At 43.9% G+C, this 14,248-nt stretch overlaps 1 protein-coding gene across 1 annotated transcript in view; it reads left to right on the forward strand.

The window, feature by feature from the left end:
• LOC149871840 (cytosolic phospholipase A2 zeta-like) overlaps nucleotides 1-14,248 on the forward strand; it is a 37,495-nt gene continuing 23,247 nt past the window's right edge. The window contains exons 1-7 of the mRNA XM_090033356.1: nucleotides 1-102; nucleotides 3,133-3,205; nucleotides 5,339-5,475; nucleotides 7,900-8,028; nucleotides 10,977-11,017; nucleotides 11,537-11,579; nucleotides 12,392-12,458. Coding sequence (XP_089889482.1) covers nucleotides 1-102; nucleotides 3,133-3,205; nucleotides 5,339-5,475; nucleotides 7,900-8,028; nucleotides 10,977-11,017; nucleotides 11,537-11,579; nucleotides 12,392-12,458 — 592 coding nt within the window. The remainder of the gene's footprint in view (nucleotides 103-3,132; nucleotides 3,206-5,338; nucleotides 5,476-7,899; nucleotides 8,029-10,976; nucleotides 11,018-11,536; nucleotides 11,580-12,391; nucleotides 12,459-14,248) is intronic.

A 14,248-nucleotide genomic window follows, 5' to 3' on the forward strand; every position in this document is an offset into this window, starting at 1 on the left:
ATGTTTCATGCAGTGCTGCTTCATCGGATGTCAGCCCAAATGCTGCCACTTCTGTCTGCTGTGCTGTTCAAAAACAAAGACATTTGGTTCTATGGCCAGCGGGTAATGCAAGTCATTTGGGTTCTCAGGGTTTAGGGTGCTGTTTGGGGAATCTACTTTTTGCCCCCCTATTGATGGGTTATTTGTCTCTTTATTGTAAATCGTTCTGAACCATTTGGATTAGGTAGGATAGAAAGCTAAATAATAATAATAATAACGTAAATGTGAAGCAATTTTGCAGCTAGTGAATGAAGAAACCACAGTGTTGAAGCTAATGCAAACTATGGCCCACTGATACCAGCAGTTTTTACAATAATAAATTTGTACTTTCCAATATGTTTGCTATGGGTCCTAACTCAATCCCTTTTAGTCTCTATCAGGAGAGTGAAATGTTTTTAATATCTAGGAAATACCATGTTGGGGTGTCCAACCTGTGGCATGAATGTCATCTATGGTACAGGCAGCCTCTCTGTGTGGCATGTGGCAGATTGAGGAGGGGACAGAAAGCAGAGATAGAGCAGAAAGCAGAGTAGCAGATTGGTCAGGAAGCATAGGCCAGAAAATAGTAGCAGGTTGGGTACGGGGAGGAGACTGGAGTGGAACTCAGGAAGGGGGCAGGGCTAATTTGTGACACACTTGCCAAAAAAGGTTGGACTCCACTGTGCTATGCCAAATGGAAAGGGTTTTTTAATGGTGAGACAACAAAATAAGAAATATACCACTGTTTATCATGAATTATAGCTGGACTTTGCTACTATTTCACATTTCCAGATTCTTTTGTTTCAAGTGGTAGTTGCAGAGAGGAGGAGGAAAAATTAATTTAGTCTGAAACGACTGAATAACATGTACTTGCAGCTTTGAATATTGTTTCACTTCAAGTACAAGACAGTAGTACTTAAGTGTATGTCTCAGTAATCAATGCTTCATAACATTTAAGTCTGGTATTTACTTGGTTATCTTTTGGCATGGGTAGCCTTACACATGTAAGATTACCAGTGAACTTTCTGCCAAAGTAATTCTCCATTTCCATTGATATTTTCCTGATCATTCACTTGTATGCATGGCCCTTGGCTTCAGTCCGGGGTGTTTTGTTCAAAATCTCAAATTCTTGGGTAGATCCATATTGGGAAAAGATGGTTATTCTTGCTCATGTTAGCTAGCATGGTAATTCAAAATGCACAACGTTCTATTGGAGATGAAGCAATTCATAGTTTTCATTTGTTAGCAGATTGAGGTAAGATTAGGGTTTAAATCAACCTTCTGAAATATGTTAATACTAAAGCTGCTGTGTCTTCATTGTGTTTTTATTCTATATTACTTTTGATTAGCTAACACCGAGGTGAGAACATATCCCTTTCCTCTGTTGCAAGTAGGTCTTTACACATTTTAAATCAGTAAGATCAAGTAACATTTGTCCAGGTTGGAAGCAGCAGGGACCCGAGCCAGGTCTGTCAGGCGCCCCCTCACTGCTGAAGCCCCTGTCACATTTTCCTGGAGCATGAGCCCCTTCCTGGTGGGGGAGGGCATGCTGTGGGGTGGGGAAAGCAGCTGTGGACTGCAGCAGTGGCAGTGCTGGGGGGGGGCCCTCTGGTCCCCTCTGGGGCTGGTGCTGCTGCATGCAGTCCATTGCAACTCTGCCCACCTTGCACCATGGCCCCCTGCTGGGAAGAGGCTCGCACTTGCCAACACCATGATAGGGCCTGCTGCCCCCATCAAGAGCCTTGCTCGCTCGCCACTGAAGCAGCCAGGCGGGGGCGCAGCCAGACACTGACCTTCAGGGCCGCTTAGGCGGGGGCCAGGGAATGGTGTTATCCCCCCTCCCTCCGGCATCCGGCAGAGGGGCCACAAGGGGGCTTATTCCGTTGCTTGCCCCAAGCAGGGAGTAAGCAGTGGTTGTCATTAGGGTGGGCAGACCCCTGGGGGTAGAGGGGGTAATAAACACCCTCCCTCCCCACTCTGCCTCAGGGACAATGCTGGCCACCATCTGGCCATAACCAGCCCTGCTGCTGCAGCAGTAATAGGGGAAGCGCCTAGCAGATCCAGCTCAGGTCCCTGCTGGTGGGATAGGGAGGGGAGAATTAAACCCCTCTCTGCCCAGGTCAGTCAAGGCTGCTGCCGGGGCTGGCCATGCCCCCACTGCTGGAGCAGCCAGCACAGAGAAGTGCAGGTCCATACTGGTGGGACAAGGGAGGGGGGTGGGGGGAATAAACTTCTTCCCTGCTCCCTTCCCAGCCAGCTTTTGACCAGACCCCCACCCCTGCCTGTCCTTGCTCCATCTGGGGAGCAGAGGGGCAGGGCCAGCCTTGCTCAGTTGGAGCATATAGCCCATGCTGGGACACTGGGGGACTCTGGTTTAGCCTAAACCAGGAAGGGGCCTGGGACAAATATTGCATAAATCGGTTTGAGCTCAATCAGTTAAGTCTGATATTACATTCAACTAGGTTTATATCAAACCAGTTAAAGCATTTTAAAACTGGCTTAAGTGCACTGAATGTCTGTTCTGCGACAGGTTTAAATCAGTTTCTTATCACTTCAACCGGTTTATGTGTAATGTCTGTCCCTAGCCCAAGAAGAGACACTGTAAAGTCAGAAGGTGGAGGAGCCTGACTTCTACCCCCTAGCCCTAAGGAACATTGCTACAGGATATTCTTATGAAGAAACACAAGGTCTTTAATCTTACATGACAGAAACTCAGATTCTTGTACTATGTTCATTTCCAAACTCAAATAGAATAGAAATATTTTGACCACCATGCTTTTCCCCCACTCCTTTATTAGGGATCTTTCCACAGTTCAGAATATTCAGTTTAATAAAGACAAAATAGCTGAAAATTAATAGGTAAATCTTATTTATAAAGGTGTATTACTGAAGCAAGTTAAGGGTTTACAAAATGGTAGATAGGCCAGTTCTACTCTGCTGTGTCTAGCAAGCGTCCACTGTCTTAGACTGAAAGTTGTTAATTTTTACAGGCTGACATTAACAGTAGCATATAGTCAATTACTTGCTTGTCCTTTCCTTGCTTTATTTGATATTTCCAGTTTTCTGAAGGTGGATTGAGGCTGATTTTAACATTTGGGCTAATTTTTGTTTCAGCATGAGACGCACCCCTATTACAACCTTACAGTGAAAGTACTCAGAGCCAGAAACATCCGTGGCATAGATTTGTGTAAGTCCTTACCTAATGTTCATGCTCTATGTAGAGATGTCAGTCGATACTAAATTAACTGCCATAAGCTTTTAAGTTTTAATTTATTAGTTGTGATCAAACAGCAAAAGAAGTAAAGAAGGAGCCATATTAATCTGATAGGGCAAGAAATTCTTCTGTTGATTATTCGGTTACACCACTGTAATCAGGACTAACACCAATCAAATAAACAGATTGACACTGTTGTAAAATCTGTGACACGTACAAAGAAAAATCTATGCAAAGTTAATGACAAGTTACTGTTCCTTTTACAAACTCACTTTAACAGCAATGTTTTAATTCAACATTAAATTAGTTCTTAGTTTGGCATTGTAATCTTGCTTAGCTTGATTTTGAAATGTGGCTGAATCTATAAAAATGGCAGTATATTTTCAAAACCATTTGTGCATGTAAACAGGTACTTGTGTATACAGATTAAATAACAGAACCTAACTGTACCTTTCCAAGCATAGATACCTGTTTGCATGCAAATAGATGACCGTTTCCGTAGATGGAAATGTAGCATTTGCTTTTCTATATGTTCCTAAGAGAGAGAGATGGGAGGTAAAGCACAGTTTTTCAGTTCATCAGATGATATCTATTAATCATCATCATAATAATAATATAGGCTTATTGTTATAGGCTGTCTGGAGCACTCTGGTTGTCTCGACAGTCAGTCACAATGTTTACTGAAACAACGAATCAGAGTGCTCTGGGCAGACAGACTAAGCAGCTGGTTGGTGAGCTGCCAGCAGGCCCCAAGCTGTGGGGGGCCCCACTACTTTTTTCCACAGTGGTGGTGCCCCCTTGGGATTGCCTGGATGGGGTGCCAGCAGGTGAGTGTTGACGTCCCTGCTGCCTGGGACTGCCTGGGAATGGGCTGGCGGCCCAGGAAGGTGGCAGGAGGGCAGCTGTGTGTGCTGGCAGCCAGAGAAGGTGGGTGGGGATGGTGCATGGGTCACTGCAAACCTGCCAAGCCAGAGCTTCCCTGAGCACGCCTGGGCTTCCAGTGCCCCATGCACTGTCCCTGCCGCCTTCGCTGCACACAAGTCCCTCCCTTGTACACATGAGAAATATCACTGTAATTTATGTAGTAAACTAAAATATATGGGTTGTGTTTTAGTTTTACATAAATTTGAATCAAAATATACCACTGAAATACACTGTTACAAAATTTAATCGTAACATGCCGCTTAATGTGTACAGTTACACAATTAAATTGTTAAAAAGGGCAACTAAACCACTAAAAGGGGCAGTTTCTCTATATGTACAAGGGTCCTTTTATTCTATAACCATAAGCAAGTCACAAGCATTGGTAAAGCGTAGGGGGTGCATGTGGGTGTACGTGCACCCCCTGAGATTGGCTGTGCGCCCCCTGGAAGTGCCAGCCATGAAACTGGAAGTGCCAGTGGAAGTGCACTTCTGGTTTCACCGCTGGTGGTTCTGAATTCAATGATCAGCTGCTGGGGGACACCACTCCCGGTTGGTGATCGGCCGCGGGGGGGATCTAGTGCTCCCCCCAGACTTGGGAGGCACCAGTTGCCCATGGTCACAAGGTCAGATTTTGTCAAAATATGTATTTATATTCCTAATCCTGTTTGCACATGGAGCCTTATGTAGCTTTTTCGAAGGTGAGAAGTTTTGATTCTGTTAAAGTACTCGGTTAAAGGATAACTAAAAATCCTGTATTTAAAGAAATACTTTTGCAATAAAAAATGTAATTGTAAATGTTTTGCAGGTTTCAGCTGGCGTGTGTATGTGTGTGTGTATATATATGTGTGTGTGGATGTATGTATGTATATGTATATACTGTTTGTGTGTGTAAATGCTTAGAGATGGGAATTTTGTAATTGTTCAAGTGCTCATCAGTAGATCCTAATAAATAAAAGACCTCTGAGTTTGGTGCAGTAACTGACTTTTGAACCCCATGAGGGCATGAATGTTCTGACAGTTGCTTTGAATGCTGTGTTGTTACATTTCATAATTGGAACTACAGAATATTGGAAATAAGTCAGATAATGGGACATGATGTGCTTTGAAGAAAGCTCGAGCTATTATGGCAAAGACAACCTGCTTGTGGATTGGCTTCCATCATTTTTCTGTCTTTTCTTTCAGTGTCCAAAGCAAACTGCTATGTGGCATTGAAGCTTCCAGCTGCATCTCCATTCACATCTCGAACGCAGGTTGTTTATAACTCCAGCGATCCAGAATGGAACGAAAGCTTTGAATACAGAATCCACAGTGCTGTAAAGGTGAGCCTCTACTGTGGAGCTGACCAGATGCCACCTGCAGTGAGAAGATCTTGGCATTTGAGACGCAAGCCTGTTTTATTGTAAGATGCAAAAACTGTGAAATAAAAATGAAAGCCTCAAGTCATGCCTCTATTAAGATCTTTGTTTCACTGAGAAGTATTTCTACATCACATATACGTGAGGTAAATTTCAGTGAAGAATTCTGTGTCACAGGAAGAGCAGAGCTCTACAATGCTAGAGGGCAAGCATGACTGTTACTTTAAGGATTTTGGGGTGGTAGCAGCATTGATAGGAAAAATGTGATTTTTGCATTTATCTCAAGGACGTTTGTTTGCAAATTGACTAATCATATTTATGTGCTACAAAGTACTGTATAAACTAATCTTCAAAGTACTCCAGGGTGCGTAGGGTAAACAAATTCCTGTTTCACACAAGCTGAGGCATGTAAGTTTTGTGACTTGCCCCTGCCACACTGGAAGTCTGACAGAGGCAGGATTAGAAGTCTGTTTTTTTCCGGAGACCACTTCCTTTTTTATAATTAAGAGTAAAGCATGAAGAAAGTTGGGGAATCAATTCAACCTCCCAAAGCAGGACTTGGAAGAAGGTGGATAGATGGGAATGCAGTTCTTCCTCAGGATGCCATGTGGGATTGGTTGGTTGAACTTTATCCTTTTTGAAAGGCGTTGGCACCTGCGCTGCCATAATTTTTAACGTGAATATGTACATAAAATTAATTACTGATAACAAAGTGACCAAGAAGTCCTTGACCATACAAAAACAAAACAAAACTAAACTAATCAACTTTATGTAGATAGCCAAGTGAAAACATTACAATGACATCTGTACAACCTTTTGCTTCTGAGAAATGCGCCATTGTATACCTGAAATATTACCTATTGTGTTTTCAAACTTGCTACGTCAGCAGACTTTACAGTTGTGTTGAGCACCTTATGCATGCCAAACTGCCATATATAATTATATAATTTATGGCTAAGCCCACGATTTTTGCCATAACTGTCCCGGTAGCAATGGAAACCATGAATTTGAATACATTCCATAAAATCTTGCAAATAGGTGCAAAGATGCATCTAATTTGGTGGATTCTTTAGTTTACTTACAAGTACATCTTTTCACATGCCTGTGTTGACTTGAATCACTTGGTCTCTTTCAGTGAGGTTATTGTTTTGCTATTGTGAGCATGTAGCAAGGTGTAGTTTAGCCAGTGAGATTTCTAACAGAAAACTGCATGTTGCTAATATTTCTGTGAATACTGTTTCTTTTCCCAGGCTTCTGCCCTGTAAGTTGCTAAGAATGATGGGGCCAAAATCATAGCTTTATTTATAATTTCAGTACTAAATTGCATGAAGCTGCTCACAACCTAGAGCAGGCTGAACACATTAGAAAAGTTTTCATATCCAGGCAGAGCGGATGCTTGCTGCTAACTTTTTATTTGTTAATGGAGAATTCATATGTATCTTAAGTGTTCAGCTTGCTGTCTGACATTGTAAACTCCTTCAGTGATGACTTTGTGCCCTACCCCAGAGCAGTGTTGTTTGCTAGAAGCAGGGATGCCTTGCAATATTGGAATACTTGTTTAGTTTAGAATTTGTTCTCCCAGAATAATATGCTCAATGGCACTGCATCTGCTGTCTGTGGTGCTTGTGCTTCCTTTGTCACATGACTTTGCTGGTTGTCTGCCATCCTTCTTGGCTACTAATCTTTTCTCCTTTTTCTCTTGATCTCTTTCTCTCTCTATTCCTTTGCTTCTTTCAGGCACCAGTTGTGGTACAGTAGGACACAGATTAAATTATTGGCTGTTCTTATCCCTGGTTACCACTTACTTTAGCTTATACCAGTGGCACTCAACTCTTCGGTCCTGTAGGCCGGATGAGTGGTGTGGGGCTGGTCCATGGGCTGGATTGGGCCCCATGCTGTTCCCATGTGCTGGGATTGGGGCCTTGCACCACACCCCTCTGGCCCCACATACTGGGGGTGGGTGCTGGGGCCCCGTGAGCTGGGACTGGGCCCTGTGCTACTCTAGTGGGCCAATCTAGCACGTAGGTCTGCAGCCCATGGGGCTTCCCACAGATGCCTCTGTGCTTGTTGATTTATCTATGTCTTCAGGTGTAAAATGTTTAGTGGAAATATCATGTATAAATCATCTGTCCCACATTTTCAGACTGGGTCTTTTCCAGAAAAAATAACACTGGTGTGGAGTTTTGTCATAATTTAAAAGGGACATAATGGAACAGAAACCTAGTAGGATAAATTATTCATTTTCTTGAAAAAACAAGGGCAAAAGAGAAAGGACAGAATACTAAATGAACTGAGAATGCCTCTTCATTCAGCATAAGGCTGGGGTACATATGGCTGTTTTTTGAAGATGTTCATGTGTGATCTCTACCTCTTTTTCTCTCATTTTAGAATATCTTGGAGTTCACATTCTATGACAAAGATATGGTGCTGGACAGTCATGCTAAATCAATTGCTTTTGATGTAGGGAATATTAAACCAGGCCAGACGTTGAGTCACACATTTGTGCTAAATCCCCAGGTAAGATTTTCCTACTCCTGTGTTGGAGAGGGGGGAGGGGAAAACAAGCAGAGTTAGTCATATGAAGAAACATGCAGTGAAGATGCTTCCTCTGCTAGGTGTATGCTGGATTATGGCAGGTATTAATTTCTTAGATGTTTTTTCCAGGATGGAGGGTTGATGTGATTTTTCATAAGTTTAAACTGAAAATGCAATGACCCTGGATTCCATTTCAGAGATCATGCTCTGCCACAGGGGTGCAAAACATCTTGCCTGCAGTAACCTATAATCCAGCCCCTGGTGCTTCCCCTTTTGCTGTGCCAGACCAGCCCTCCAGGCAGTGCCTAGGATATGCATCACCTGAGGTGCTAACTTGGGCCAGGTCCCAGGCTGCACTGCTCATGGGGCTGGTCCCAGACTGTCACCCATGCTGCTTGGTGCCAATCTCTGGCTGTGCTACCCATGCCACAGCAAGTGGCACAGACTAGGACAGGCTCCAGCAGGGCAGCCCACTGGAGCTGGGTTTCAAGCTGCACTGCCTGCTGGGGCTAGTCCTAGGCTGCATCGCCTGTCAGGGCCAGCCCTGTGTGTGGGTGGGGGCCGTGTATCAGATCCAGCCCATGGACCAGTCCTGTGTCACTCATCTGGCCTGGAGGAGTTTGACACCCTTGCTCTACCTTTTACCCACATACCTTTAATCCATAAAACCTCATTCAGAGTTCTGTGCTCAAACACCCTTTTTTTGGTTTTGCTTCCAGAATTCCCAGTGGGATACACATTTTCATAAACTATTGGCAGTATTTGACATGGAGTTCATCCTGAAAAGTCCATTAGGAAATATTCAAGTTCATGTTACACCTTTCCTTATCCCATTTCTGCAAGAATTAGCAGGCAGCTTCATAGATTTCATAGACATTAGGGCTGGAAGGGACCTTGGAAGATCATTGAGTCCAGCCCCCTGCCCCAGGGGGGTAGGAAGTCAGCTGGGGTCACAGGATCCCAGCAAGATAAACATCCAATTGACTCTTAAAGGAGTCCAGAGTAGCTGCTTGCACCACTTCTGGCAGCAGTCTGTTCCAGGCCTTGGGGGCTCAGACAGTAAAGAAGTTCTTCCTTATGTCCAGCCTGAAATGTTCTTAGACGAGTTCATGACTGTTTGACCTTGTCACCCCATGGGGCACTTTGGTGAACAGGTGTTCCCCCAGATCCTGATGTGCAGAGGTTGTATATCAACATCTGGTCAGTTATTTTGCTGCAACATTAAACGCATTCCTCTCTGCCTCCCTCCTGCACGCTTCCACTCCCTGCTACTTTCCTTCTCATCCGCTGTGGACACTGTCATTCCTCCTGTCATCAGTACCTCACTTCGGGATCTCCAGGCTCTCACACCTAGATTATGTCAAAGTCTTGGAGATTATTCCTACCAAAATCTCTGAAGTACAGGCATTTTATCTAACCATACAGCTAAAACTCTCATTGAGGCATCTTCCATTTAGATTAATTCAACATCTTTTTCTTGGCTTTGACACATGCAGCTGCCCACATCCATCCAGGGTGATACTGCAATAACCACTGTCTGAGGCTGTCACCTTGTTCACATCATCCCTCTACTGGCTCCCCCTTCTCTAGCACATCCCTCTTGCCTTTTATTTGCTGATGGCACTTATACTGAACAACCATAATCCCTCCACAGTAACTCTGGTTCCTTTCCTTAGAGGTCAAAACCACACTCTGCACTACCTAGAGTTTTCTTGGAGAAGTTGCGTAAAGTGCTGATATACCTTAGCCATGTTTTGGATGCTGAGATTTGAGGTGACAGGGCTGCAGACCATAGAGGAAAGCCAATTAAGGCACACATATTGGCACAGTAAGCTCATGGTCAGAAGTGGCCCTTAGGTATTAGCTTATTACCTCAAGAAAATCTGAAGTATTTTACCTTTGGGTAAGTCTGTAGGCTGCTGTATCTGTTTTGGGATCCATCTCATGGTTGCTTTCATTATTCATTGTTCTGTTATGTCATAATTGAACTCCTCTGCGATAATGTGAGAATAGTCCAAAACATCTCCTTTACCAATGTTTACTGTTTCAGTGGCTTTGGTTGTGCCATAGTCTCTTCTGTTCTCTTCCTGTACCATCCAGTTTATGAAACTCTGGGGTTTCTTGTATTGTAAAGATGTTGGTTGTGACAGTATGTTAGAGAGTATTTTCGACATGTCTATATGAGTGGTACTCAGCCTTTTTGCTCCATGGGCCAGGATCCAGTTTTTGACCCAGATCTGGTGCATGGGACAGATGTACTGGGCCTGATTCAGCTGAGTGGAGGGGTAGAGAGGCAGCCTAGTCCTGATTCTACTGCACAAGGTGAAGAGGGCATGGCTCAGCTCTGATCCATCAGTGCAGGGCTTTGGACTTTGGTAGCAGGGAGGGATGGCGGTATTAATTGCCACTGCTCCCCCTTGCCCCCGCCAAATTTCTCAACCCATGGGTTGCCCCCCAGCCAGGTGTCATGGCTCCCCAGACCTGGGAGTTGAGCACTTTTGGTCTATACTATTCCAGCCTGGCTTCAAGGAGCACTGTACTCAGCTGTGCTGTTCATGCTACTGGATGAACCAGAAACGATATAGCTGCCTTACTATGGTGCTGCACATTTGCCAAAAAGCTCTATTTGTCTCATTTGCCAGCTTCAGGGGAGGATACTCACACTCCCTTTTGGCAGTAAGGTGCTCTAAATGCAGCAGGTTAGCATGGGAAAGATATTGCAGATGAAGGAAATAAAACAGTAAACCTAAATAGGAGACGATGAATCTTTGTATCAGGGTCAGGGCAGTTTAAACTTTTGTGCTGGGGGTCTGGAGATGATATCCTCATGAGACCTTACCACAGGGGTACTGGGTCCCTGGAGTTACAAATTGTATTTTCCTGGACGTAGCTGACCTATTGTGTATTTGATCTCTTTCAAGAAAAAGGAGAAGAAAGAAGAGTTGGATGTGGAATTTTATTTGGAAGAAAGGTGAGGTTCTTATCAAGTGCTGCTTAATGCAAATCTAATTCTGAATGACTCTTTGTCAGTTATCGGTAGCACTTCTTGGTTCATTTATGGCCAGAGACCTGATTAAACATGTCCATGAGGCTGCTGCTTCCTTAGCCTGAAAGTATTGTTGAAGCCCTGGTTTGAAGAAGTTGCATTACTGTTAGCATCCTGGGTAGGTCCAGTGTTTTAAAGGTAATATGTGGGATAATTGGCCTCCTCTTCAACTCCTCAGTTCCTGGGTTATGGCTGTCCTCATGAAAAGATGGGAGAATCCAAGCCATCTTATAAAACCAAAATGTTATTTCTCTACCAGTAGGGCAAAATGGTGTCTGAAACAGGAAAAAAAACCTTTGCTAAACATTCTTTCATTGTCAGATGATAAACTATTAAATGTCTTGCAGTGAGTGTCCCTGAAGCATTAAGTTAGGGTAGATATGTAAAAGGGGGAGTGCAGCCAAAAGATCAAAGCTGGTTCATATTAACCTTTCATTTCCACAGCACAGATACTCCAACTGAGGTCATCACCAATGGAGTTCTAGTGGTGAGTGGGCAATATTTTTGCTAACTTTGGAAGGATTATTTTGTGTGGGGTCTACTTGTAGTTCAGTAGTGCTGGTGCATTGATTTCCAATCTACTTTAAACTCCTCCTTTGTTTTCATTTGTTTGTGTGTGAAAAATTGAAGATGTTTCTTGGGGCTGCTATAGTAATTGCTTCTTCCCATTTTCCAACAGGTCATCAGATGGGTTTGTACTGGAGACCTTAAATACTGTAGAAGAGACCACTATCACTTGAGCTAAAGGAATTAGCTGCTTGCCATAATAGGCTGTTATACCCTAGTTTCCTAGGTGACATGGCAGTAGAAAGTGACCTGATATACTTTTTCCATAAATAGCATTAAAGCCTAGTCTCATGTTCAAGGCAGATTTTGAAAGGCTGTGTGTATGTGTGTGTGCATTAGGGAAAGTACTGTAGACTTCTTGAAATTAAGGCACATACTGATTTCCAACAAATACCTTCAAGGAAATTGCCTCTTCCTAGCCATGTACACTCATTCCTGTACCCTTACTAACAAATACGCTTGGGATCCAAACTTTCCAGGCCATTTTATTTCATTGCTTGAGGTAGGAAGATCATTTGCAGGCTCAAGAGTCATTCTGGGCACAGTGGAAAGGAGTCCTGCCTCTAATTTTCTTCAGGGCTCAAAAAGAAATTAATTCCAAATTGAGCTTAATTTTGTCATTGGATAATTACTTTAACAACTTATCATCATAGACTACTAGCTTACGTTTCAGTGAGGAAAAGAGCAGAAATTTGTAGATAAGAATCTTACAACTCTTTGCCCCCTATATAGGCTCATCCCTGCCTGTGTGTTAAAGGCACCCTCAATAAAAGCAAGAAGACCCAATGGATAATACAGGGTAAGCATGTTTTCCCTTTAGCATGTACAGCTCTTTTAAGGCAGAGGATGTGGTGGGAAACTGCATGTGTCCTTGTTACAGAGTTTTATAAAATAGTGTCTGTTTGCAGCAGCCCTTGGTAACAGCAACAACAATTTACTAGTTTTTCTCTTGGGAACAATTTCCCTACTATTCAATTAAGTGTTGCCCTATAACTGCAAAAAATGCTTATGAGCAACTTAGCAGCAGAGCACAGACTTGTGCCACAGGCAGGTATTAATTATAATTGATATGGGCTGACTGCAGTCAGTTAGCTCAAGACTTAAAGGAAATCTGTCATATTCCTTCCTCATGGTTGCTTTGTTCTGCTGGCTGGCAGGAGCAGATGTCTGTCCAGGCAGGAATAATTTGCTGCTGAGGAGAAAAGCCTGGGGTAGCTTGGGACCATCCAGACATTTTCTGAGCAATATTGTTCCCCACAACTACCCAACAAGAATCCCATCTTGTACTTGGCTTGTTTCACCCACTACTATGTGAAACTCTGGAGAGTAGTGCTCCTGCACCTATGCTGGCAGCATGCCCAACCTATGTAGTAGGTAGTAGGGCTGTGCAAAACGGAAACGTTTCATTTTGACCAGCATTTTGAAGTTTTGACAGAACAGTGTTTCATTTCGACTTTTGTTTTGAGTCGAAACGGCTGTTCCGTTTCCTTCTGTCAAAACATTCTGCTGTTTCGACCCTGTTTCGACATTTCGCCCATAGCATATAGTGGGTTAGGTTGAAACAAGCTATAACTTTGTCATTTCTGACCTGATTTGGATGAAACTTGTAGGAACGGTACCCCATTCTGAGGGCATTATGCATGCTAAGTTTCATGAAGATAGGTACAGGGGGTTCAGAGAAACTGCACCCCAAAATCGTGAGAGCTAATGTTAAGCCACAGTGGGGTCAAAACTGCAGGGATAGTAGCCCCCTGCTGAGGCCACAAAGCCTGCCAAGTTTTAAGGAGATAAGTGCAGGGGTTTGGGGAAAACTGCACCTTAAGCTGCGGATGGGTGCTTGTGCAACTGTGTCTGTCTTAGGGCACAGTGGGGATGGGGGGCAGGTGGGGGGGACTACTGCAGGCCTGGCTGCTAAGCTACTGTGTTACCAGTTACCAATCAATCATGATTCACTCAGGGACCACCTCAATACACAGTACCTAGCTGTTACATAATGACTTAATGAGCATGGATTAACACCTACACAACCACAGACAGACTAAGGAGAGGAAAGAATCAATACAGACAATCAACTGCCTCAAGACAGAGACAGTCAGTTGCACAAGCACCAATGTCACGAGTTTTGTCTGTCAGCAGCTAGGGGTGCAGGGCCCCAGAACCCAGAACCCCTGCACCAATCTGCTCGACAGCTGGCAGGGTTTGTGGCTGCAGCAGGGGCTACCATCCCTGCAGCTTTCATCCTGCTGCGCCTTAACACACACAGTGTCACCCATGTCATGAGTTTTGCTTGTCTGCAGCTTGAGGTGCAGTTTCCCCCAAACCCCTGTACTTATCTCCTTGAAACTTGGCAGGCTTTGTGGCCTCCACAGGGGCTAGCAAGCCTGCAGTTTTGACCCCACTGGGGCTTAACACATACATGTGACACAAGTTTTGCGTTCAACAATATGGGGTGCAGTTTCTCCAAATCCCCTGCACCTAACTTCTTGAAACTTGTTGTGTTTTATGCCCTCAGAAGGAGCTACCAGTTCTGCATGTTTTATCCAAATGTGGCCAGAAATGACAAAGTTATAGGCTGTTTGACCTTCTCCA

This window comes from Crocodylus siamensis, chromosome 2 (genome assembly GCF_052110815.1).
Source record: "Crocodylus siamensis isolate JL-2025a chromosome 2, ASM5211081v1, whole genome shotgun sequence".
Classification (NCBI taxonomy): domain Eukaryota; kingdom Metazoa; phylum Chordata; order Crocodylia; family Crocodylidae; genus Crocodylus; species Crocodylus siamensis.